Source organism: Mus musculus, chromosome X, assembly GCF_000001635.26.
Source record: "Mus musculus strain C57BL/6J chromosome X, GRCm38.p6 C57BL/6J".
Lineage (NCBI taxonomy): Eukaryota > Metazoa > Chordata > Mammalia > Rodentia > Muridae > Mus > Mus musculus.
The window spans coordinates 69,847,244-69,874,352 of NC_000086.7; the positions used below are offsets into that span (position 1 = coordinate 69,847,244).

Sequence of the window (27,109 nt, forward strand, 5' to 3'; positions counted from 1 at the left end):
CAGTCTGACCCTAACAGTGTAGACATGGAGCTGGTACAAGAGTCTTTCTCAGATGTACATCTATGATCTTTGAAATATTTTTCTGTATACAGCATAAGAATTTATAGATATATATCATTTTGTACATTCATCTCCATGTTGTCTAGGTAGTAAAAATTATTTGATATCTATGAAGGTCAAGGATCAAGTGGAAAAGACTGATTTTCATAGATTTAAGGAATGCCATACTTAGCTTTTATCTTTAAAGTGAAATCTTTAACTAAGGCAAGCATACATTCCTGTGTGTCTGAACACACTCAGCAAATTCTAAGAGTACTGACTAAAGGGGCAGAGTCATAAACCAGAAATAGCTTCTAATCTAAGGTGAGCAATGAGACTTACTTGTGTTCAAAGGAGAACATGAAATGGCTGGAGATGGATATCTTACAAGGAAGAAAGACAGGCCCATAAATGGTACAAGAGACATGAAAGTTCATCTGGATACAGGCATGAGGCAGTTTGGCTAGTGGAAAAGGCATTTGTTCCTACTATGGCTGTTGCAATATCCCTAACCTGGAGACAACCACAGGAATTGGCAAACTCAACTGCAAGTTCCAATGTGGTGAGAGGAAATACCATTTTGTCATTAAGTAGAAAGAATTGTTCTTCCTATTAATTGTCTAAGAGAAATTTGGGCCATTTTGGTATTCAGAAGTGGTCATTGCAGATTCAGAGCTTCAAAGAATAAGGTTGATTTTTCCATTTTGGAATCATTGTTCATTGCTAAATCTCCATCAACATATGCAAGTTTGACAAATTGGATCAAGAAAGAAGTTAACTGAGGGACAAACCTTGAGGCACAGCAATCTTAGGGAGACACCACCTAATAAAGGGTATAATGAGTAAGTGACACTGTGGAAAATATTATCAGAGATATAAAAGTCAGGATTGACCACAGTTGCCAGAAGGAGAAAAACAGTCTGTCACATGAACATGGTACTAGTCTTGTGACATTGTGTGAATACATAGTTACAATTCTTAACACATACTTTTTTCCGATTTCCATCATTTTCTACAGCAATGCCAGTTCAAATCAAAACTCTCACAAGTCTCTTATTCACTTGGTATGTGACCTGGTGCAAATGAGGTTTTACTCTCTGAAAACTTCAAAATATCATTCCATTCACTCTGATAACAGTCAAGGACCTCATAAGGAAGAAAGCCTATGTCAGCCTCCTATCAGTCAGGACACTGACTATTGAAGAACAACAGTGCCAGATCTTCTGATATTCCCCCTCCTCCATTCACTTCTCTCTCTTTCTCCATCTTCTTCTTTCTCTCCCTGTTTATCATTCCTTCTCCTCCCCTTTCATATTCTCTTCTAGATTTAAACCCTTACCATGGCAGTCTATGATTATGGACTATATATAATCATAAAACCTGGCTACCTTACTGTTTAGTGTCATCAGAAAACAAAAGTTGATGATACACAAAATTTATGAAATATACTATCACCTTCATATCCATCTCCAAGCTGTGTGTGTGTATGTGTTGTTTCTTTCTTTTTTTTTTCATGCTGTGTTTCCTACTGTGCTTGACATTCAAAGAATTTGTGAAGAAATGGTTTAAAAAACCCTGACCTAATGGAAGCTATTTGTCTTCCTTTTTTCTAGGAGGGAGATGCTCCAAAAAAGGCTGCCTCTGCCACCGTTACTGTCGCCAATATGGCTCTTGCCACTGCTACTGCCACTGCCACTGTTCCTGCCATTGTCACTGCCACTGTCACAGCTACTGCCACCACCACTGCTACAGCCACTACCACAACCACTACCACTACTATTTCTAGCATCACCCCTACAATCACTTCTGGCCTTATGGATAGCAGTCACCTGGAGATGACATCCTGGGCAGCCCTGCCCCTTCTGTCCAGCAGTAGTGCCAATGTCCGGAGACCCAAGCTCACATTTGATGACTCGTATGTTGTCCCCAGATTATTGCAGACTCATTTTGGGAGTTGTGATTGGGGTGAGGGTAGGATGGATTTTCTAGAGTCGTGTATGTGTCACCCTATATAAGACATTCATATCATGCCCTATAATGTTAAAGGAAAACCCATTGGACACACATACCTCCATCAACAGTAATAAATGTCTTTAGCCCACTTTAACCCTGCATCTTTTTACTGTTAACTAAGGCAGATTCTCTCCTCCTATCTATTTTATTCATTGCTACTCATGACTTCAGTTAGAGATAGAGATAAAGATAGAGATAGAGAGATAGATTCTATATAATATGTTTGGGCAACTGTAATGACTGGGGTTAGTGGATATAAGTTTTTCCCTAATAAGCTATCCTGTACTTCAAATTCCAGTTAGTGTCATTTCAAGGTACATATATATATATATATATATATATATATATATATATATATATATGTATTTTTCAAGGCACCATGTGGAAATGAATAGTCAAAAATATTTGCACTGTTCAGTTTCTAAATGAAAAGATGAACTATTCGTTTGTAAAAGAGCTTATTTTGTTCTTTAGTGTTCACAATGCTGATTTTTACATGCAAGAGGCTAAGAAGCTGAAACACAAAGCTGATGCACTGGTAGGTCATTCTTCTCATTGTCTCACTCTCTAAATATGATTTTTGAAACAAAAGCAAGGAGCATATTTCACAAATAGGGCAAAATAAAAATGCAAAAGATAGCACTACCCAGAGCTTTTTAAAGCATCGCTGCTCTTACATAGAGATATAAGAGCTTAGGAATTCTGTAGTATCATGACTCCCAAAGGTCTTGATTCTTGTCTTATATCTTTGTCACCTTTTTCCTTCTAACCCAAGTTCAGACGTTTTCTTACATGTACCCTTGTCATAGTCTTTTATATAAGTTGAAATGACTTTTCAAAATGCTCTGGATATGATGGGAGCTTCTTTTGGGTCTCGTAATGTAAGTCTGGAGTGTGAAGGTGGAAGGTGTTGAGTGACACTGAATGGGTCTCAAAATTTGATTTAAGAAAACCTGAGTCTCCTAGAAATCTCAGATTCTTGTTGTATTTGGCCCAGTGCTCCAAGAGCAGGGCCAATAACCATGCTTTCCTATACTGATCATAGGAAGACAATGCTATCATTTTGATTTCTAATGAAATAATTCCCATCTATCTCTCAGGATTTTGGTTGAGGTAAACCAGTGATGAGCTGATTATGTTGAAAATTTTATCCTAATTGATCCTCCTAACCACATGTTCCTCAGGCTATATCCAAAACCAATGAAATAAGAATTTACAGGACTGAGACCCAGCCATAATAACTAAAGATCCCCAACTGACTTCCAAATGCAACCATTTGTGTGCTACAGCACTACAGACAGACTTAGAGATAGGCTTCTCATAAATTTCTATATCTCAGAACTATTGGAAGTGTCAGTTCAGTGTCATTACAAGGAGTAAAAATATCATCCTTAAGCTGCTTAAGCTGTGCATTATGTTCTTTCAGCCTTTAGCTATATTCAGCACTTAAAAAGCAGTGATGGGGCATCCTATCAGGCTCTGCACTGTAGCTAGTGTATGCCCAGCATCAACTCGTTCTGCCCATTGCATCTGTATTGTTTTTTTTTTCTCTGCTGTTCAAGTTGTGTACCTATTTTCTGAAGGGAACCTTTATGTGCTATGAATTTCCCCTGTAAACAAATTTCCCCCACCACTGCAGACAAAATTAACAAGGTAAGCTAGAAGATGCCTCTGAAGACACCCAGGTGGATTTTACCTGTGATCACTGGATTATGGCCAGCAATTTAAAAGCTACTGGGTGACAGTACTGCAGACTGGAAGGCCAAAGGTTTTCTCCAAATGCTGTCAACTCTGTGATATTTAAGAAGTACTCTGGGGTTTTTCCTCTCTAAAATCAAAGTGAGGCAGTATATGAATGTCCCTTTAACAAGGTGGTGCACGGGATGATACAGAGACAGGGATGCACAAGTAAGACCGTGAAGGTGAAAATTTGAAGAACCGGAAAAAAAAGTCAAATGTACAAAGATCCCCAAAATATGGTTGATAAGTAACATCACTGGCAACTGCTTCCATGGGGGCAAAAATTGATTCTTAGGGTTAAGTAGAAAATTCCAGCTATTGCATAGAGCTGTGGCCCTTCAAAGCAATCACATAAGAGATACTCAGTGCTTTGTGCTATTAAAATTTCACTGTTAGTATATAAAAATGGTTTTAGAAATTTATTGGAGGAATGTGATCATGGGGGAAAACGTTGAGATATATTCAGAAGGATAATGCTTTCTTTGAGCTTTTATCTATCCTCCTGTTAGAAACAGGTTTCTAGTTTAAACCTCTCAGTTTGTGAATGGAAATTACTGGTATCATGGCTATGTAATTGTCTTTCTGGATTTCAGTATCTTTTCCTTTTGAAAAAAGATGGGTTACACCTTAATAATGTTTAATGATAACTCACCTTTAAAACCCAAGATGTATAAATTAATTCCTAAGAGGGAAAGCTACTTGAAGTCTGAAGACATAAGGAAATTATCTAATAATGCAAAATAGAAGGGAAGTAGTTTACATGCAAGCCTGAAGACACAAAGAAATCATTAAGACCAAGAGAAAGAAACTAGTTTAAATATATATATATATATATATTTCAGTTTCCAGAAGAGCAAGTTGAATAAATGGGAAATGGTAATTCTGTACAACGGCTTACAGAAACCACAGAATTTCGTCAGTACATAAAAGCTTGAAAACATTATTGTAAAGTCATTTACAATAAGAGATTCTTTAAGACCTGTCACTAATCATTGTATAGTCGTATTTATTTCTTTTCCAGAGATAGCTATTCTGCCATTTTGAAAATTGAATTCTTCACAATTGCATACACAATATTTTGATAAAAGCTATACAAAATTGACATTATTAAATCTGCACTATAGTTTTTTCACATAAAGTTCTGTATTAGTGGATTTTTTTACATCCAACTGTCAAAAATTAAAAACATAAAATCCTGTAATAAAATCCTCGCTATGAAAGTGTCATATATATTATTCATTACACATGAAAAAGAAATCAGTATGGCTAAGCCAGTTTAATCACAATCATTATCAGGGCTAAAACCTTTTTCAGTAAAATATTACTAAAGTACAATATTTAACATTGCTATATTTTTGACACCATCTGAACCCATCATTTCCAATGAAAATGATTTGGCTATTGTCAACTGTCATCCTAGAACTTCTCCCTTTTCGACCTGTTACTTTTTTCCTTATAATGGGTTTGATATTCTTATGACATTCTAAAGAAAGAAATGGACTATGAAGAAAACAAAAGCAGAGCTTAGTTGCAAGCTCTGATGAAATGACACTCCAATACCTGGCCAATTCTGTATATTTACTGATTAGAAACTAGTCAAGGCATTCATTTAGATTGTAGTTGGCCCATAAGTAATAGGGACATCAACAATGGTGCCATAATCCATTTTGATGTCTTGGCTGCATTTCTCTTTTCTCAACCAGCCATAGTGTCAGGGCAATAGAATCTTAAATCAGCTCCTTTACCATTAAGACCAATTTGTGCACTGCCATCTCTCTGTATCAGTGTTGACATATCTCAGCTTAGACATCTGTAACATCTAGTTCTCCATTGCAGAGACTGTCTCTTGTATTCCATCGTGCTTAGCAGCACTCTAGTCTCTGTCTTCTAGGTACCTCCTGTCCCCGAGTGGTAAGTGCCTCTACCAAATGATAAGTGTTCCCTGAAACATGGTGACAAAAATTACACACAGTTGTGAATTATTCATTTATATGAAGGAGAAAAAAAAGAGTATCATGTTGACAGTCATTTTCCTATTTCAGTTTGAGAAATTTGGCAAAGCTGTGAATTATGCAGATGCAGCCTTGTCCTTCACTGAATGTGGCAATGCCATGGAACGTGATCCTCTGGAAGCGAAGTCCCCATATACCATGTATTCTGAGACTGTGGAGCTCCTCAGGTAAATGGCTTTCCTAGAATCATTTTCCTAAATTAATCTTAAACAGAAGCTGTTAATACTTTTTGCTTAACTATCATTTCCACAATTAATGTGTCCAAAAGTCACTGAAATTAGTTCCTGCCATTTTATTAATGCCATAGAATATTTATAATTGATGGACACTGTTTTGTAAATTATCCCTTTCAGAGGTTATAATGTGAGTATCATAATTTATAGTATTCATAAAATTAAAATGAAGATGTCACAGGTGAAAGTAAAGTATAATCATTTTATCATTTGCCATTAACTTTCCTATTCAAAACAAATTTGTGCTCTCCAGATTTCTATTACGAGCCATATTTTCTTTTATCTCTCTACTTTTATTTTTATTTACTTTACCTCCTGATCACACCCCCCTCCTGTCTCTCTTCCCAGTCCCACCCTTACAACATCACCCCACCCTACTGCAGGAGTAGAAGGGGAGAACCCTTGCATACCACTCCACCCTGGCGTGGAGTGGATCTAGTTCCAGCAGATCTAGGCAAGTCCTCTCCCACAGAGGGCCTACCAGACAGTCCAAGTAGGGGAACAGGATCCACAGGCAGGCAACAGAGTCAGAGGCAGCCCCCAAGAGCTATGTTTTCTAAGTCCTTCTCTTTAGATTATTATAAAAGGAAGGAGGCACAGGTAAGTTTGCTCTGTTGGGTAAAAGTGATGGATGCCAAGACAGACAACTTGAATTTGGTCCTAAGGGCCCACATCCAGCAAGGAAAGAATTGACTTATGTAAGTTGTCTTATAACCTACCAACATGGACTGTTGTATACATACTACACTAAATTAAGTAAGTAAAGAAAGGATTTTGGTTTTTTTTTTTTAAATTGGAAAGGGGCATTGTTCTAACCCAAAGTCAATATATTTAAGATCACAGTTGTATAACAAATATTAAAAGAGTAAATTATTATATCATTGAACATTCAAAAGTGCTTTGCAGTCATTGACACATAATAATAATGAAGCCTAAACAGTAACATGAAAATGTGGAATTGTATTAATGTAAAATCAAGGCCTGAGGCATAGCTCATTGGTGGATGTTTGCCTATCATGTGGGAGGCCCTGGTTTTGATCTCTAGTACTTCAAACAACTTAAGTCATGCTGCAGAAATTATACAATGAAAAATGTGCGTGTATCTAAATTAAAGCAGAAGGAACTAAGATTGAAGTTGTAATTATGAAAAGTGTGACATTATGGATGCTTTCCTTCTCCACAAAGTTTGTCCACAAGAAGAGGCTATAGAGATGGTTTAAAAGTTAAGGGTGCTTGCCACTCTTGCAAAGGTGTGTACACACACACACACACACACACACACACACACACACACACACACACACGGAGGCTCACAGTTGCCTGCAGCTCCAGTTTTAAGGGTCTTAACACCCTCTACTGGCCTCTGTGGGCTTCATGAATGAAGCACATGGTGTACATAAAGTTGTACAGACACGCTCACATTTAAGAAAATGAAGAAAATACCTAATTAAAAAAATATATTAAAAAAGAAAAGAAAAGAAAGGAAGCACAAAAAAAGAATAACACTTCTTAAAATTAACAAGGTAAACACTAAAGTGGTAAAAGCATGAAGTAAATCATTAAACAGTATTTATTTCTTCCTTAATTATTCGTAAAATAATTCTTCACTACTTATAGTTTTCATTACATGAGACACTAGTGCTCAAAGAAATGTGTTTTAATGGAACCTTGGTAAAAGGCAATGGGGAATTTTTGAAAAGTCTCTCCAATGTCAATATTCTAAGGTTGATTCTGAGTCAATTATAATTTCAGATACAGTAGTAGGATATAATACAAAGGATTCCTGCGATGGTAATATCCTCTCTAGCTGAAGTTAAGATCATAGCCAGCCCACTGGCATTGGCATATTCAAGAATGTTTGTCTTCTTTTTTTTTTTTAATTTCAGATTTTCCCCAACTTTGCAAGAACTCATTTTTGTCTTCTTTATATTTTTTAATGAGAGGAATTTCTTTTGGGAATAAAATGAGTTGAAACAAACTAGGTCTTCAGGCCCATTTCAGCAATTGAAATTCCACTATCTAGTAACTTTCAAATGTGGTTGCAATTATGGAATGACTGCAATATGAATACAGTTTTTAGTAGTAGACATTATGTAGAAGAGATTTTTATTGCTCTCTTCCCAATGACGTGCTAGCTATAGAGAAAGAGTCCTATTTTTTCCCCTTCAAATAATTATAGTTGCTCTGAGCCCTGGTAATCTGCAATAGAAATGTATTTGTGAAAACACGAATGTACCACAATGACTTGACACTTTAGTAATCCAGCTGTTAAAGAAAGTCAGATATATTACATTATAAAAGCCCTAGTTCTCACCATTGTAACAACAGAAAGCACCTACATCAAGTATGTAAGTCCCATTCAACAGATTCTGAGAAGTTGCCATAAAAGCAGGGCAGATGACATGCTGAGGAGTATGAACTCTTGAGTGGGATGAGCCAGGCTCTGCTGCTTTGGAGAGGCTGCTGTAAGTAGCAAGTAAGAGGACACTACAGGTTCTGAGTCGCCTTCCATAAATGAGGGATAACCCAGGCAGCCTGCACATGCTCTTCACATTTTTTTTCTGCCACAGTGAACTCAATTACTTATTCTCCTATAAGTACCTGTGAAATTGCATTAAATCTCAGACAATGATTTTATGCAATGAATTGATTCTCAAGACTCTGAATGCTCAGAATGAGATGTGCTCAACTAGAAGGAACAAAGAAAAAACAAGAGAGAGAGGAAAAAAGGACCACTTGATCTTTTATCACTGCAGCATGGAACAGTAACAATTAAAGAGAATAGGAAGGCAAAATATAGAAGCCCCATAAAGTAAAGTTGCTTAGACCTTAAAATGCTGTGAAGTCAGCCCTCCTTTAACACACAAATGTGCACACCCACACACCCATATGAAGCATGCACGCATGCATGAATGCATGAATGCACACTTTTTATAAGAACACATTGAAAACTTGAGCCATTATAAAAGAGTTCATACCTGACTGAGGTTTCCCTAGCCAACATCAGACATAGCTCTTTATTATTGCTTCATCTGTCATAAAGTGAAGTGAAACTGACATATTTGCCCACCTTGCATATACAACTAATAATATTGTTTACCTAGCAAGCTCATAGAAACAATATTTTCCCAGCCAGTATTTATACATAACCAGAAACTCGTGCAAATTTTATAGCATCATTCTAAAACATGAGTCCACAATTAAGCTGGCTTTTGTAGAGTTCAGTTCTTGATGTCACATCAGATTCTATAATACTGTGTGGGTGATCCTTTTGTATATGATTTGAGGAAAGGACCATTATGGCCTCCAACTTTAATGGAAGGGAGAGGAGCCTAACTCATTTTTGGCAATCAGAATTTTGAAAGGTAATCCAGTTTCCACTAAAGTATTTTTTTATGTTTTTTCAAAGGTATGCAATGAGACTGAAGAACTTTGCAAGCCCCTTGGCTTCTGATGGGGATAAAAAGCTAGCCGTATTATGGTAAGTTGCACAGAGGGTACAAGAAAACTGCTGAAATGTTGCAGAGGGATGTGAACACTCCACATCAACTTAAGCAGCTTACCTCAGCTCATTATTTTGGCTTTCTGGTGAACTGTTAAAGGGTAACTAATGGATTTCTTCAGTTGCTGACTAAACATCTACTTCCCCACTGCAATTTATACCCTTATCAAAATGGGATATTAATAATTCCACCTTCATTTTATAAGTGTTTTTATTTACACATGTTCCTCAGTCTAATCTCACTCAGAGATTAGACGAGTGACTGCAAACTATGACTTTTTGTATTTTAACAGTATATGGTATTCATGAGGCACTGTCATTAATTTAATCCTTTTATCCTCACCCAGCTACCGATGCTTGTCACTTCTCTATTTGAGGATGTTTAAACTGAAGAAGGACCATGCTATGAAGTACTCCAGATCACTGATGGAATATTTTAAGGTAAGCCTTCTTTTGTATGATTCATAGGAAGACGGTGACCAAAGGCCTAATGAAACATGCTGGGCATGTTAACCAGATGTCAGACAACTAAGAGACGATAGATACTGCCATGGGCCTAACCTCTTTCCCTTTAGCTGGCCACACAGCATTCTGACTCCTAAGGGAGAAGGTACACAGTAGTACAAATGGCCTATGGAAGCCTCTTGATTACAATTAGGGGAAATTGATCATAACTTGTGTCCACAGTCTCATTTAAATCTAGCCAAGAAATCCTTTAGCTGTGATAGAAGTCACCATGGCCATATTGGACATCTGTTTATGTCCTTTCTTGGTGTGCAATCATTTCAGTTTACGGAATTTAATTGTATCGATTACCAAAGAAAATAAATAGATGAAATCATCCTCTAGAGAGCTGAGGTTGTTGGTTTTTATTTGTTTGGTTGGTTTGGTTTGCTTTTAGTTTACAAATAAACAAGAAAGGTAACCACAAAACACAATATCATTATTTGAAAATTAACAAACCTAAAATCCAAGAAGTAGTCTGGTACTAGGATTAACTGTAGTATAGCTTCAGTCTACTAACACTGGCTATAAATTAGAATCAAGGTAGTTCACTGCTCCTTTCCTTAGGCTTGACCTTAGAGAAAAATGACTCTTTGCAAGTACGTGAAGCCACTACTTGGCCACATTGCACCTAGCAGTTGTCTGAAGTGAACTATATCATGACCTTGTAGCAAGTAGCCCATGAGTACCAGTGTATGTCTGCATGACAACACTGTGATTCATCTGGGATTATGAACAAAATTCCCAGTTACTATGTGATGTGGATGTTATACCGTAAAGCTCGTGCTCATGTGGGTGAAAGGGGATCATATCCAACAGTTCCTCGGCTCTTTGTTACAGTATACTGTAGAAAGGTAGATTTTGAATTTCACTGAATTTCTAAAATCCCTAGAGGGCCCAGAAATAAACAAACAAACAAACAAACAAACAAACAAACAGTAAAACCCAGAGTGTCAAGTCCTGTTCCCCAAACAAGTGTCCTTGGCTGAAGTCTAAGAATGTGCATTTCTAACAGCTTTCCAAGTAATTCCCATGCTGCTGGCCTTGTCATCTCCCTGATAGCCACGGTTCTAATAGCTGTCCTCTGTGCCTTGTGAGGGAATTGGAAAACACCAAACAGGTGCTAGGTAGCCTGTGAATATTTTGCACTCATTTAGGTTTAAAACAACTGAATCAAGTCTTACACTCTATGTCTATGACACCAGGGCAGCATTGAATTCTACTAACTCTAGCAAAGGCTGACTCTACTTTCAAATTCCTTTTTGCAAGGAGGGCTAGATTGGAGACCAGAGAGTAGTAGAAGACTGCCAGCCTGGCAACAATTGCCATGAGAAGACATGACTCAGACTGGGGTCACAATCAGCTGGATTCCTGTTCTGTCATGGTATATGCTGAATATCAGGCTTTTCATTCATCCAAAAGGGTGTGGCCAGAAAACAAAACATACAAAAAAAGAATCAAAATCTAACCAAAACAGAAACAAAACCAACCAAGCAAACAAACCAAAACTAAAACCAAAACCAAAACCAACCAAACAAACAAACAAAAAACAAAGACAAGAAGCCAAAGCTGGTGCTATAAATCAGACATATTCTGACAGAGAAACAAGAGAAGGTTTTGAATTCCAACTTCTTTTGCAATGCAGCCCTGGACTAGTTGCATTGCTAAACAGAGAAGACAGCCAGCCATAAAAATTTGCATGTAATGACCACAAATCACAATGAGTCCTGAAAACAAACAAGTGAGCAAAATGTATTGCTTGATTCTGACATCTTCTTTAGATATCAGACATTACAGCCAAACCTTTATCCCATGGAAAAAGTTTGCAACTAATGCTAAAGGTGAAAGAAAAACTTACTTGTTCTCTGAAGGGCTTATTTTGCAGAATAAATTTCAGATGAGGATAATTAAACCACTTCTTGGAGAACTGAGTCTGATTTCACTGGGCCTTTTAGTATATAAGATCTTTCATCAAGTGACTTTCATGGTCCTGATTGGAGCCCACTAATTATCCTAACCAGCTATTTTCATCGAGTGTGTGTCGTGGTGTGCTGATGTGCACATACATTCTAGCTCTGCATCCCGAAATGCTGCAATCAATATTAATGTACTCTAAATCATACTTACATCTGTTTCTGAATTAATAAACACAAAATAGATGTCCTTATTTCCCTCTCTCTCTCTTTCAGCAAAATGCTTCAAAAGTTACTCAGATACCATCTCCTTGGGTAGGCAATGGAAAGTAAGTATGCTACCAAAAATTGCCTTTTCATGAAAATGAATGAGTGGATAGACCCCACATATTTTGCATTGATTGCTCAAGAGTGAAGGACAATTTCAAGACTCTAGTCGGTTTTCTGCACAGAGAATTCTAGCCAGGTTTCAGCTGTTGGAAAGACAGAAAAGTTTTAAATGATGTGGTTCCTTAAAGATCTATAAGCTAAATTATGGCCATAAAATATCTGCTAATGAGATGGCAAGCAACATACCATTTCTGGAAGGTGGGATAAAGTTAAATCCACTGCAATGATTTGTCAGTGATTCACTTGGTAATGAAAAGTCAATGAAATATTCATTGATATATGGTAAGTGATGTTTAATAAAACCAAAGGCATAATAGAGCTAAAAATGTGAAGTTACTTAGTCAGCCAATTATCTGGGCATTCATGGAGATTTTTATATCAGTACTAAAACACCTTGACCTAAATAGAAAAGAATGTACTCTGATGCTGACGTAAGACTTCATGGATAGACCCGGACTTACAGCCTTCTTTAGAGTCCTATAGGCTAATGTCCCCCCTAGACTTCAGAACACTACAGAGTCTGGAGGAGACTCTTGGTATAGAACTGAGGCCACTCTCCTTCTAGATTTGCCCTTCTCCCTTTGAAATGAAAGGGGCCAGTTTTATGCTAACTGGGAACCATAGAGGAGATGATCCTTACAGAGAGCAATTATCAATGAACCCCACTCTGTCTCCATAATGTGCCTTTGCCAACTTTCCTGACTAGCCATGGCAGCTCTGGTTTCAAAAGTAACCCATCACTCCCAAGCTCATTCCTGTCTGTATAGGAAGAAAAAGTAGATGTCAGTGGACACATACCTGTTTTTTCCCAATTTTTATCATCTCAAAAATCTTGCATCTCTGATCAAAATACCTTCCTCATGAGTAGAATAGCTTCAACTGTCACTCTATAAATATCTACAAAGTGTACTTCAAAAGTGTGGGCCAGTGAACTCTACTCTGAGATCATAAGCCCATTCAGAGCAAGGGAACAAATCCATTAAGAACTACACATTAGCTCAATTACTGTGCTGAAAGAAAGCACCACTTCAATGGTTGAATTAGGTCTTACTATTACACTGATGAGCAAAAGAAAAGATGGTTTCTCTCTCTGGAAGTTTAGAAAATAAAAATAACCATTGAAAGGCCTAGAGAAAGCTATTTTCTCTGAGCACAGAATAATGAAAGGGCAAGGTCAGGTAAGCAGCTTGTAAAAAAATCATTGGGAAGAGTGTGTGTGTGTGTGTGTGTGTGTGTGTGTGTGTTAAATTCAGAAATGGAAGAGCTCAAACACGTTCGAAGCTTGTGAGGTCACATTAAAAGACTCATGTAATGCTTCTTCAGTCTAACAAAAGTGCACTCCCTTAGGTTGACAGTCATGAGGTATGAGGTGGGGTGGTGTGGGCAGTATGTGTGTGTGTGTGTGTGTGTGTGTGTGTGTGTATACTTCTAAATGAAATTTCTGATTATTTTTCAATTTCTATGAAGAATTTAGTTGGAATTTCAGTGCAGATTGCGTTGTTCTCTACATTACTTCTGGGAGGATGGCCATTTTCACAATATTAATTCCACCAATCCATAAACATAGGCAGTCATTCTATCTTCTGGTTTCTTCTTCAATTTCCTTGTTCAATGTCTTAATATTTATATTATATTATATTATGGTTAAATATATATTATATTATTTAGCTTCTCTCATGGAAGAAGCTAAAAAGAGAAAAATGTCAAAAATTGACTGGGACAAGACAGGAAGCAATGGTACAATTGTAAATAAGCCATGGAATATCTGAAGTGAAATTTCTGAGAAAAGAGAAATGGGAGGAAGTGTGTTCCTCATGAGGTCAAGGGAGCAATGTGATGAACTGATACATATATAAAGTATATATAATCATCAAATCTGGATAATCAGAATGCCATGTTCCTAAATATATACTTCCTATGTTTGCTGGTAATCTTACAATTCCCTTCTTATAAAACATACAGTAAGTTCACGTAAAATTGTACTTGTTCCACTGTCTGTAGAACATCACAACTTATTCTTCCTGTGTAAATAACTGGATTTTGGACCAGTTTTCAAATTATGTCATCTTCTTCTTAGCCTGCACTAACTGTGATTCTCCTCACTGCGTCTATAAACTTACTCTTTTTAAGCTTCTATGTGTGATTTAAAAAAAAAAAACAGACTTTCAAGAACTATTAAGCAAAGCTATGACCATGTGTTCTTTTTTCCCTTGTGACTTACAGACATGATAGAAAACATTGTAGAAAACTAAGGCCTATCAACTAGAAGGGTCATGCTTGGTGGCACATGGCAATTTTGTGCTAAGATGGGTTTAGAATTATGACATGTTAGTATTCTAGCACCTAGAGTTCCTTTTTCAATATGTATCTCCTGCAGTTTGTAATCTCCAGAATTTAGGAATTAATTATAATTACCAAAGAGAAAAATTATAAAATAGCACATGTGACCTATGAAGACAAAAAAATGTATCAATAACTAGCCCTGTTTGCTACTTATTCCTTGGCTTGGAAATCCCCATATCCCATCCCTGCCTTGGGAATAAATCATGCTATGGTGATACAGGAAAATATCTCAGAAATCATAAACATAGTTGGGAAACCTTCACATGTTCTTATACCACACAAATACTTAGCGGATTTGAAGATCTACCTTTCTACCAAGACCAGAACACTCCATAAAATAGACTCCATTGACAGAAATACCTGAACTTTCTCTCATGATCATAGGCACAATTTACATGTGTCTGAAAAAGAGGATTTCAGCTTCAATTATTCACAGAGCTTATCAATAGCACTTCAGCATCTTGGTATATGTGACCTGTTTCCCAAATCAAATGTACATGCCTCTCTGCTGTGAGCAGGTATAGACTGAGAAACAGCCACCTTGGAGATACCAAGTTGCCAATAATAAAAGTTGGTAAAGGACTAGAGCCATGGAGCATGATATAGGGCCCCTTGATGTTGCTCTGGGGTGGACAAGAGGTTCCTTCAAAAAGCAGACTCTTAAACATAGTTCTGACTCATTTCTGCTGTTTTTGTGTTTGTTTTGTTGCTTAGGCTAATCTCAAATCTCTATTCTCAACAACCTTCACTTCTTTTTTTATTTTTTTTAATTAGATATTTTCTTTATATACATTTAAAATGCCTTCCTGAAAGTCCCCTATACCCTCCCCTCTCAAGTATTTGAAACTACAGGAATGTATTGCTACATAGGGATGCCTATTTGTTTTACTCCCTCAAAATGGCCTGACCCCAGTGAATACATTTGTGACTGCTCATGCATTCAGTCCTGTCTCTAGGCAAGTCTGTATCAGGCTATCCTAAGCTCAGGTCCTGAAAAACATTACCTCCCTGCTATGTGTACCCAACAGGTAACTCATTGTTACTTATATTAAACAACTCAATGAAAATGTGAACAAACACTGGAACTGTCAAAATTAAGAACTTTGAAGCCTCCTAATAAAATACCATGATGATAAAGTCATCAATTACTAGTCCATCTATGTTACATATCCTAAAAATTCCTGAAGTCTTACTTTTCTTTCTAGCTTCTCCAATGCTGTACCTCAAAGGGCTTTGACAAACTGCACTTGGTTTATTGTGGCAACTGTATTTGTAATGACCTGTCACTGTGGTTTCCACAAAACACTTTGAGGATAGACCATTATTGTACATCATGCCTTCTGTCAGTTACCATTCTAAAGCAGGTAGAGAAAGCATCAAAGCTCTGAGCGGTTTCTTTTTCTTAAACATTGTTATATATCTTAAATACTCGATGCAAGAGTCTCATTTGTAAGTAGTATTAATGTCAAAGAAATATTTACCCAACTCTCTCTCCCTCCCTCTCTCCCTCCCTCCACCCCGGCCTTCCTCTCTCTACCACTTCCCCTCTCCCACTCCTTCTCTCCATTTCTCTTCTCTATTTAAAAAAAAACAGCAGTGTACACAAGAGCTCTCCAATTTTAGAGGCAATAAGGACCTCAGTGCTTTTAAGTTAGAAAAATGAATAAAGATTAAGTTTTTCTAGAGCCAGCACTATATATAGACTTGGGTAGGTTAGTCAGATGATATAGACCTGCAATGCGAATATGTTTCTCCTACACTAGATCGTCTGAATAAATATTTGATATTGACTGAAACTGTAGGATCTTGTCTGAAAAGGACCAAAGAGATGTGGGCATTCATATGAAGTTTCACACATCTTTATCACACTAAACTTTTCTCTGGCTAGTGGTATTCTACAAGGGATCCTACATGCTGTATGTATCCAAAACCCTGCTGTCACTCTTTCCTACCAACTTAACCTGACCTTTTTCTTTCCATTCTCCAGGAATACTCCATCCCCAGTGTCTCTCAACAATGTCTCTCCCATCAACTCAGTGGGGAATTGTAACAATGGCCCTGTCACAATTCCCCAGCGCATCCACCATATGGCTGCTAGCCATGTGAATATTACCAGTAATGTGCTTCGGGGCTATGAACACTGGGATATGGCTGACAAACTGACAAGAGACAATAAAGGTATGATGATCTTATCTATTCTTTGCCTAAGGATGAGGATGCAGTTGGTCACTTTTGCTTTGAAGGGCTAGGTTCCTTGTGCCTTTTGGCCTTATATTATTCAGTTCTGATTTCTATGTCTGAGGTGAGAGAAAGTTAGCTTAGGGCTGGCACAGTAACTTATTTTTACACTTGGGTTGATTCAAGGCCTAAATATTTATTCTCCTTTAAAGCTTAAACTAATCTAATCTGTAATGTATTTGCAAATGACAGTTTCAGAATTTCACTCCGAGACAAGGATCATAGAGAAATAATTGCTAAGTCAAAAGGAGTGAGTGATTCAAAAATTAATTAAGGTCTCCTTGGCTACTGTTTGTTTTTTGAAAGGTGAGGTGGAACTAAGGTCAGGTACCCTCATTATTCTCATCAGCTACAGATGAATACATGACAACACAGTTTGCATTTGTAAGTAAGAACTAAAGTTCATCTGGAATTTCTTCACACCCTGACAGGAAGACCAAGGTTCTATTTATGGGAAGGCATGAGATGTGCTACATAACAAATGGAAAGAAGACCCTGCTTTACTAGGGTCAATAATCATTGATGACTTGTGCCACTATCTATGACCTCAGCCATCATTTAGACTCAAACATAAAGCCTCACCAACCTAATGTCATTGGGAAGTAAAACCAATACCACACTTTTCCTCTGTCCATTCACTTGCTCTTTCAACCCACTAACTACAGAATTGCCAGTTGCAAACAAGGTGGAGACTTCTGGGGATCTATTAGAATCAAACTTGAAAGAGGTTACAAGTGGGCTAGAGTAATAGAAATATTTCCAGCAATAGTAAACAATTAGCCTCCTCCAGAATCTAAGTTCCTTGGGGTAGACATGGGTTTTGCTAGGTCCTGAGAAGTATGAGTTTCAAGGATGCAGGACACACACACACACAGAGGCAAAATAAAAAATATTAAATTTAGGTAGAAAATGATTTATAGCAGAAGACAACTCACACATCAAACTCTTCTACATACACATAAACACATGTGTACTCCCTAACAAACATGCAAGCATAGGAATACATGCATGTATATATAACACATAGACAAAATTCCATGGTTACCAAAGCTCATTTCATTATTTGATACATAGACTTAACTCTAAACCCAGATCTCAACTTCTACTGCCTCCTGAGAATATATACACATCCTTACAACTGTGTATATACTAACTCCTATGTCCCAAGAACTATGCTATGTGTTGTTTGTTGTTCCATTTGTCCTTGTTTTATAGATGAAGAAACTGAGTATATTTGAGGCTAAACATTTCCCTGTTACATCAAAACTCTTAAAGTTTACCAGAAGCAGGAGGAAAATGTCAAAGTATCTGATTTCAGAATCTGAGTTGAAGCCAATAGGCTACTCTTCCTATCTATAAAACATTTTTAAAAAGTATTATTTTTAAAAAATATTTATTTATTTCATTTATATGAGTACACTGTTGCTCTCTTCGGACACACCAGAAGAAAGCATTGGGTCCCATTACAGATGGTTGTGAGTCACCATGTGGTTGCTGGGAATTGAACTCAGGACCTCTGGAAAAGCAGTTAGTGCTCTTAACTGCTGAGCCATCTCTCCAGCCCCTATAAAACATATTTTGTGACATGTGTTTAGAGACCTTTGGCAAAAGGCTTGAACTCAGTTATCTGAACAAAGGAATTTCTCATGCAGTCTGCTTTCCTAGACATCTAGAAACCCAGATACAAGTTGCCTAGACAACTACGCCCCCCACAAAGGCTTTAGAACTGCGAACAAAGACCTAGACATATGAGATATGTCTGGTTTATCTGGTTCTATTAAGTCTTGTTGTGTATCAGTAACTGAGGGAAATTTAATATTTATGGATTTCCTTTATAATTGCACTCACGTTCAAAATCTGTTCAAGAAGTTTCTTCTAAGTTAATGGCAGAATTTTCCAGGAGCAGCATGATGATAATGCTGAATCTAGAGTGAAATAGTGCTAATCTCATCATTAGCATAGCCTGCCAAGGAGTTGCTAAATTCTTTGCCTAATATTGAATCCAAACAACACTGTCACTGTAGCAACAGAGAGAATACATGGTGATGATTGTGCCATTGGGCTCTTCAGTGGCCCAGGAAGATACTCTAATGTGGAATGTTGTGCTTACCACCTTTAGTTCTGCAGATGTGTCATTTATGACTTGTTCAGATTTGAGGAGTGTTCTAACATCTACCGTGTATAGATAGAAGTGACATAACTCAGAAGCTTCTCTTTGGATAAAAACTTCACATCCCACTCATGAAAAGCTGTGACATCGAGATTAACAGTGTTGGCTCTTTTGGTAGAAAGCCTTCATCCTTGCCATTCTTGCATGCCCACTCTTGCAGATGAAGATAGTTTATTATAGAATATTCTGGTCCTGAAACAGGCCAATGGGCTAATCTACCTTCTGCCCTTTAATCAGAAAGTCCTATTCCCTATATACCCCAGCTACATATATATTACCTTATTGAAGTAGTTGTTAAAATGGTGACTTGGCAGTCTGATTTAAAGTGCCAAAGACAGCTTTGTACAGAATCTTCTGTGGATGTCTTAGCTCATATAAGGCTCACATTCATTCAACAAAGACTAGTTGTTTAACATTTTTCTTAGTATTATGTTACCAAAAAAAAAAAAAAGTTTTGATGCCAGAAGTAATTTACTCCATTGTCAGCAGAAATTCCTTTTACTGAATTGCTCAGGTTAACAAGTATCACATAATCAAATGAAGTTGATACCTGGAGAAGAAGCCCATATGTTCTATAAAACATAAAGAATAAATGCACTGTTCAGTGAAATCCCATCTGCTGAGCAATCAAGTACATGTAATCTATGCATAGAAATTGCTTTCTAAGAAGGCAGAAGGTGTTTCAGCCACTTGAAAACAGCTTCCAGTTCCACCCCTGCTCAGGATTTGGCTTTCTCGTCTTCATCCAGCACAGGCATGGTTTCTTAGAGAAGGCTGAGGCCGCCTTTCCTGTGGGGAGCTAACAAGAAAAAAAAATGTCAGTAAGACTTCTTGAGTCAAAGTGTCAGACAAGTCAAGTGGGAAAAGGGGTGCCTAGGGAGTTCTTCAGACACCATATAGTCTTCCCCACATACACTTCCCCAAAGCAGGCCTTTTAATACTCAATTCACATAGGCGAGTAGTTAGTAATGTAGCCCCAGGACTATCCCATTTCTCAGGTCAGCCAGAAGTAATCATGTCATGTGGTGGATACTTGCTGATCATTTTCTACCCCTACAAAATCAGTTCCAAGACTTCCTACCTCAGACTCTACCATGACATTCATTTAATGTTGGATGACAATGGTTGTATTTTCTGCTCAGCTTCACTGGAGTTTCCTATACTCTGCCTAATAAGTTAGGTTCCCTAATAAGTCCTTTAAATTTTTCTTGAATGAAGGAGTAGATGAACAGATGGATGAACAAATGAGTAAGTCTTTTAATGTCCACATAATTGTAGTATTGAGTAATTCAACAATCTGGTACTTTAATCTGGTGTGTAGTTTTATGATGTTAATAAAGGCTTGACCCAGTTTTACTCTGATTTTCAGAATTCTTTGGTGATCTGGATACACTGATGGGGCCTCTGACCCAGCACAGCAGCATGACCAATCTTGTCCGCTATGTTCGCCAGGGACTGTGTTGGCTACGCATCGATGCTCATTTGTTGTAGTGGGCACTCTGCCATCTCTCGCATCAGCACTCATCCTTTACCAGTGCCTTAATGGTCACTGGTGGAACTCCACTCATTTGGGAAAGTTCTCTTTCATTATGTTTGTTTTTGTGCATTTTTGATATCTGTGAAAAACTGAAGTCATTGTAAGTGGACACTACAACTTGAGAGAAGTGTATGTTTTATTTTTTAATATTTGATATGCATTTCTCATATCTCCTTATTTTTGTGCTTTATGGAATGAAAATCCCTACAATATTGAGTTAAGTCCACACGATTCAAAACAAAGAATGACAAGCACATGTGATGATGACAGGTCCCTGAGAACTCAAAGAATCATCTAACATGCATCTGAACAAGGGACCTGCAGAGACCTCCGCAGTAGCCATTCCCCAAACTAGACTCTTGGGTCCAGAAAAGAATGTATCTCAGAATCCATGGTTAAATAATTTTGGGGTTTCCACAGACTAAATCTTGAGGTGAGAACCTCCATTGTCAAACCCACAGATTTGATGTTCTAACCACACAATAAACTCAAGGGTAGCAAGCAAAACACAAGCTTAAGTATTCTACTCTTGAGATGACACACTACAAGACTCTTTTGTTAACATCCTGTTCCTGTTACCTATACTTTTCTAATATTTTAATGGTGAGGAGGAGGAGAAATGATAACTTTATGACATCATCTTGTATAAACAGTTTAAAACTTAATTCCTCACCTGAGATTGTCTTTGCACAAAAGTCTCCTTTACAAGATGCACAACTTCATCATCAAAATTTCACACTTATCTTAGACTTGAGAAATCAGACTGGACTGAAAGCTGTCCTCCCAGAAATCCATGCCTTGGCAAATCCACAACTTCCTATATTTTGATAGATATGCATATAAAATCTGTGGAATCAAAAGTCAAGTTACTACTTCTTAAAATTAACAATGCACAATTTATTTCCTAGTGCCCTTGCTATCTGGACTTTCCAAATATTATCCACATTTTCTTCTATTTTTTAGATATTTTTCTTTCAACTTTCCTTTATTATCTCATTCAAAAGATCTTGGCTAAAATACAGTCATTTTTTGTTAAAGTTTATATTAGTATAAGTCATTTACATGAAGATTCCAAAGAAATCATTAAACTCTGTAAGTAATACCTTAATTTTCTTTTTATAAAGTGAAAATCGTAGGTAGTGCTTCACCTTAGGATCCTTGGAAAGATTCTTGATGTTTGGGAACAGTTCACCTAATTTGCAGCATTTCCTTATGCGTTATGACTATCTCTCCTTATGATCCTCTACATTCATCTTATGTCCCTAAAATTCACCCTGTAAATATCATCTTCAGTGTTCCAGCTCACCAGAAAAAAAAATCTCCAGCTATAGTAAACACTATGCATTCATTAGTTACTTGTAATTGCCTGCTGGCATATAATTCTGTATAACCTTTAATCTGCTGAGTTATTGAATTCTATTCACTGAGTTATGACCAGATAAATAATAGATATATACATGAAAATTGCAAACTTGTATGATTTCTAAAGCAAGTCATGCAGGTCTATGATAAGAACTTCAGGCAATCACTCTGTATTCTCATTGTAAAAGTTAGGTACTTCCCTAATTACAAAAGAGCCAGATTTGAGTTCTGCTCTTATCATATTTGAGTTTAAGGCCCTTCGTGGTATAATAAAGTTATGAAAGTTGCATTCCAATGGCTAAAGCCATGCTGTTTCTACGGCTGATGGGTGTACTGCAGCAGCTGAAGCCTACACTTTTTATGCTCCCAATATGGTTGAGCTTTAAGCCTACAGTTTCAGCAACAACACTTACATATGCACACACACACACATACACGAAATCGAAATTTTTTCTATGCCTCTTAAATGAGGAAAATGAAAATATGAAAGACAGAACCCCCTAAACGGGTGTTACATGAAAATAAAATGAGCTGATGACTTTGCAGTAACTCAAGTTCTCTGTTTTCCATGGCCTACCAGGAAGCTTTCCTGGCTTAATAATAATGATTCCTACCAGCTTGACTTGTAAATTAAACTTACTCCACAATCCTAAGGCTTCATGGATTTACACACTGATTCTTTTGAGGTTAAGTCTCCAGGAAATAGAAATTAGAGTGGTGGGATCAGTTGTCCATAGAAACAAGCATATTGTCACATAGATGAAAGACTTGTTACTCTAGTTTCAGTAACTCATCTTTTCTTCGTGTACATTACAAGGAGGCAAGAGAATGCTCTATCATCTGTGGTGGCTGAGTCTCAAGTGCCATGTCAGCAGTATGATAATCAAATTTGATAGTAGAACTCTGGATTATCACCTGATTATTTAGTAGACCTGCTTGCAACATAGCTTAGAAAGAAGTTAAACATGGAGGATGAATTACCTTCACATCCCTGGAGATGAGGTGTCTTTGGTCTCCTGATTAAGATTTGGTACTGTTTTCTAAGCACTCTAGTCATCATGCTACAGATGGTGATGTGCATTATAGGTGTTCAGCTATCTGCAGGATTGAAAGATTGAAGATATTGTCAAGGGAATCTTTTCAGAGTACAAGTTAAGTGGGAGGGATATGAGACATATGGATGGCAGTAACAGATTGTGCCTCTGGATGTTGGTGGAGGCTTGGTGAGCCACATCCTAGCAAGGCTACGGAGGTGTGGTGATGGGCAGAGTAATAGGCAGTCTTACCCCCAACCCCCAAACAAATACAAGAAACAATCACAGCCCTACAACATGACCCAGGTAGGGCCAGCACTATGCCTTCATTTATCACACAAGCTCCAACCACAGAGAGTCTGACAAGTTTGTGTTATGATGTTGGCTTGGCTTAGTATCTTTAATTAGCTTTGGATTTTTTAGTGGTTTTGTCATATTACTGTCTGAGTTTTGTAGGTAGGATTAATTTGAAAAGAGTTTGATAGTGTGGTCCTTGGGGTAGAATTTACCTGTAAGCATGCTGTTAGCCAGCCTATAGAGTGTTAATTACTTAATAATCTCATTGAGAAAAACTAGTAGTTTTATATTCAGGTGACATAATTGGCGAAAGCAGACTAGCTTCTGTGACTTTTTGAAGACAAGGTTGAGGTGTCTTTCTTTCTTTCTTTTTTTTTTTTCTTTCATGTAGTGAAATGAAAAGATCCAAATCTTCAGTCAAAGGTAGCAAAATTAGATGCCATTGCCTAAAATGTGTTTTGCTGAGTTTCCAAATGGATGGATGGTTAAAGGCATTGGAATTTGTCTGCATTGGAAAGATGATAGTTTAGTTCTACTGTACCTGAAGCTATCAAAATTGGATTTTGTTTTATTCAAAGTTGGATCCCGGAGGTTGAAGTTAGAGTTTGAATTTGAAATCACGTTGAAGGCAGACTCGATTAAGCGGTGAGGGTGAAGCCCTTACTTCCTTCTCAACAGACAGACTACAGATCACCTGCATGAGTCAGCAGGTGGGAGAACCGAACTGGATCCCTGGGTAGGAGTACTCAGTAAAGCAACACACTGCTTGCTTAGAGAAGCATCACCATCCCCATTGAGAAAAATGGGTCATTCAGTGCCCCCGAATTCAACTCTGTGGGGAAAAATATTGAGCCAGTTGTCAGTGTTGTGTTCCAACTGGCAGACTTGATTCTTTGTCATCGTTGTACTTGTTGTTGCTGTTGTTGTTGTTTCGCATTTCCACTCGCACAGCCTTATTGTCATAATTAAACTCTGATTCATTTTCTCTTTGGTGTTAGCAAACTCCAATGACAGAAATGGCATCTGTGTATTGATAATCAGCATTTACCCTGGCAGGGGACTAATCAGATAGGCTGGTCTCAGACATTAATGCTACTATCTGATATTTCCAGCAAAAGAGAAAGTGATAGTTCCCTTTCCATTCCCCTCCTCATGAATCTAGAAGCCCTCTGTACCAAGAGCATCACATTTTTCTCTGTAATCTTTTAACAAAAAGAAAATTGCATTGTGGGGAGGGCAGAGGGGGGTGTGGGTGGGGGGTGGAGGGTGGGGAAGCCCTTGGAGGCCAGACTGCAGTTCATGCCCCATCCTGCTTCTGACATAAACTGTTAAGAATCATTCCTAGTGCTCACACCGGGTTAGGGGACGCTGAACTGCTTTTCAGATCCATGGTCAATCATTCCTCTGAGATTGGAGCTTTGCTGTTTCATTAACTGTGCAGTGTAGACTATCGGTGTTTAATAAAAATCATTTAAAATTGCAAACTCTTGCCAGTGACCTCAATTCTCTTGGCTGTTTGACTGTCTCAGACTTTGAGAAGGGAAAGGGAAAGCAAAAGGAATTGGCTAACAGGTTGGTGGTGGGATGCTGCAGCAGCAAAGCCAGGCCTGCTTACCAATCAGCAGTTGCCTGTCAGTGGTAACATGCAGAACATTCTGAAGAATGCCCTGGTAGATGCTTTCACCATGTTCATATGGACAAATCATTGATTCATCAGTCTTCACTACAGGAAACGACCTATCATATCCAGAGGTGATTCCAGTGTTTTACAGAGTTGGCTCTATCCTGTATCATTTATGTAGCTACTAAACTGGCATGTCTCAAAGTAGAGCCCAATATGGTGACAATAACCAAATGCATCCCATATGCTCAGATCCTTCTGTGGTTCTTCAGGGCTTCCACTGAAGAAAACAAAGTTCAGAAAACTTCAAGAGCATGGCTTGATGCTCTTGAGACCTTTAGTGTACCAACTTTACCAACTACCTGATACAATGCACCTCATTCATAGTATTTTCCAATTAGCATAGTCTACAGTCCAACAACATGCTGAAACCAAATTTAACAATTGTGCCCTTACTGAAAACTAACTTGAGAGAGATGAATACTATCATTTCCTGTGAGCCAAAGCAAGCTAGCCCCAGCACATTACTTGACACACACAAAAAAAGAGGGTTCATGTTTCATACATTTGTTTATATGGATACTCATGTCCACACCTACTTTAATAACTAAAATATATTATACAAGCTTAAATAAGAAACAATCTGTTAGTAAATCTGATTGATGATGAGGCCCTAGGGGTATGGGGAATTCTGGAAATCTGACTTTTAATCTGGAGTTAACTAGACAGAATGAAATAATCAAGAGTTGAACATACATGAGCAGTGGTGGCACACACCTTTAATCCCAGCATTTGGGAGGCAGAGGCAGGCAAATTTCTGAGTTCAAGGCCAGCCTGGTCTACAGAGTGGGATCTAGGACATCCAGGGCTACACAGAGAAACCCTGTCTCAAAAAACAAACAAACAAACAAACAAACAAAGAGTTGAATACAAATAGATCAGTGCAAAGGCTTTGGCTCTGCATCTCAAAGACAATATGGAAGTGAGACTAATACTTAAAAAAAAGGCTACCGTAAGTCATCTATAAATAAGAAATGTATCTTATCAATACTAGTTTTTATTCACCAAGCAGTGTTTCTAATTTTAAAATGTAACTTAGATAAAATAGTTACAAGGTCTTTGTGGAGAAGCACAATCCAAAGTTTTTGGGCCCCTTTTTGGCTGTTTTGGGCCTTGAGGACAAACCTGACCCTGACTAGAGTCTCTGCAGCCTTGGAGGAGAGTCTAAGCCTGGCTTGAATTTTGAGACCTGTCTCAGTCACTTCCATATTGTGGTGACTCAGCAAGTCCTGTTTGGCCCTGCCTCTGCCCCACTGTTGGTCATGTAGAGTTTTGCCATTGACCCTTGCAGTCACTCCATACCCTGTCTGTCTGTCACCTGTCTCAGCCTCCTACATCATCTTAGCCCACCAAAAACCCCCCTCTCTGTGTTCCAAACTTATATAAGTGAGAGGCTGATGGTATAAAATTGAGTTCCTTCGTCGACAAGACTCCCAGCTCAGAGACCCCAGCTGGACCAGCACCTCCCTCATCTCTCCTGGACCTGCCAGCAAGGAGCTTGCACAAAGTTAATTGTTTTTGTTTTTGTGGGATTTTTTGGTAATATGGAAACAGTAATCTTGTCATATGCACATTGTTGATCAAAGTTTTACTTCAGTTAAATCTTTAACATTTGTTCACTGTTAAAAGTCTCTATACCTTGTTCTACCTTTGAATCCAAACAGAGTATCTCCTGAAGCAGTAACATAACCATGATTCCAAAATGACAGTTCTTTTTCAGCAGTTATGAAGAAAACTACAGTCAGTAACAAGAAGACATAAAATGCAGTTTCTAAGGAAACGAAGCTTCTATTAAACATGAATAGGACTCTATTAGACCTCTACCACTAATCACTTTGAGAGTAAGTAGAAACTCTCAAATAATTAATTTTCCCTGGTTTACACATCTTCTATAATCATTAAGATCTTCACTTGAAGAAAGGCTGAAGAACTTTGACTTAATAGCCTATACTTTAAACACTGCTATATTCTGTCTGAGTCTGTATCCACACCAGTACACAATTTGGAAGAGATGCATTTTTTGCTCAGAGTTTCTGGCCTTTGTGTCATTTGCCTCTATAATTATTGCTGCAGCTAGAGAATGAATGTTGTGTCCCTTCAT

General features: G+C 37.8%; 1 protein-coding gene across 8 annotated transcripts in view; it reads left to right on the top strand.

Annotated features, from left to right (window-relative positions):
* Positions 1 to 24,811, top strand: part of Aff2 (AF4/FMR2 family, member 2) — a 511,865-nt gene extending 487,054 nt beyond the window's left edge. For 7 of the 8 annotated variants that reach the window (XM_006527821.4, XM_030251226.1, XM_006527820.4 and 4 more), the window contains exons 13-20: positions 1,653 to 1,954; positions 2,527 to 2,590; positions 5,835 to 5,971; positions 9,447 to 9,518; positions 9,887 to 9,980; positions 12,233 to 12,285; positions 16,677 to 16,867; positions 20,467 to 24,811. In XM_006527821.4, the coding sequence (XP_006527884.1) occupies positions 1,653 to 1,954; positions 2,527 to 2,590; positions 5,835 to 5,971; positions 9,447 to 9,518; positions 9,887 to 9,980; positions 12,233 to 12,285; positions 16,677 to 16,867; positions 20,467 to 20,588 (1,035 nt within the window). In that variant the 3' untranslated portion in view covers positions 20,589 to 24,811. The remainder of the gene's footprint in view (positions 1 to 1,652; positions 1,955 to 2,526; positions 2,591 to 5,834; positions 5,972 to 9,446; positions 9,519 to 9,886; positions 9,981 to 12,232; positions 12,286 to 16,676; positions 16,868 to 20,466) is intronic. The other variant, NM_008032.3, reaches the window with a different exon arrangement.
* The last annotated feature ends 2,298 nt before the right edge of the window (positions 24,812 to 27,109 follow it).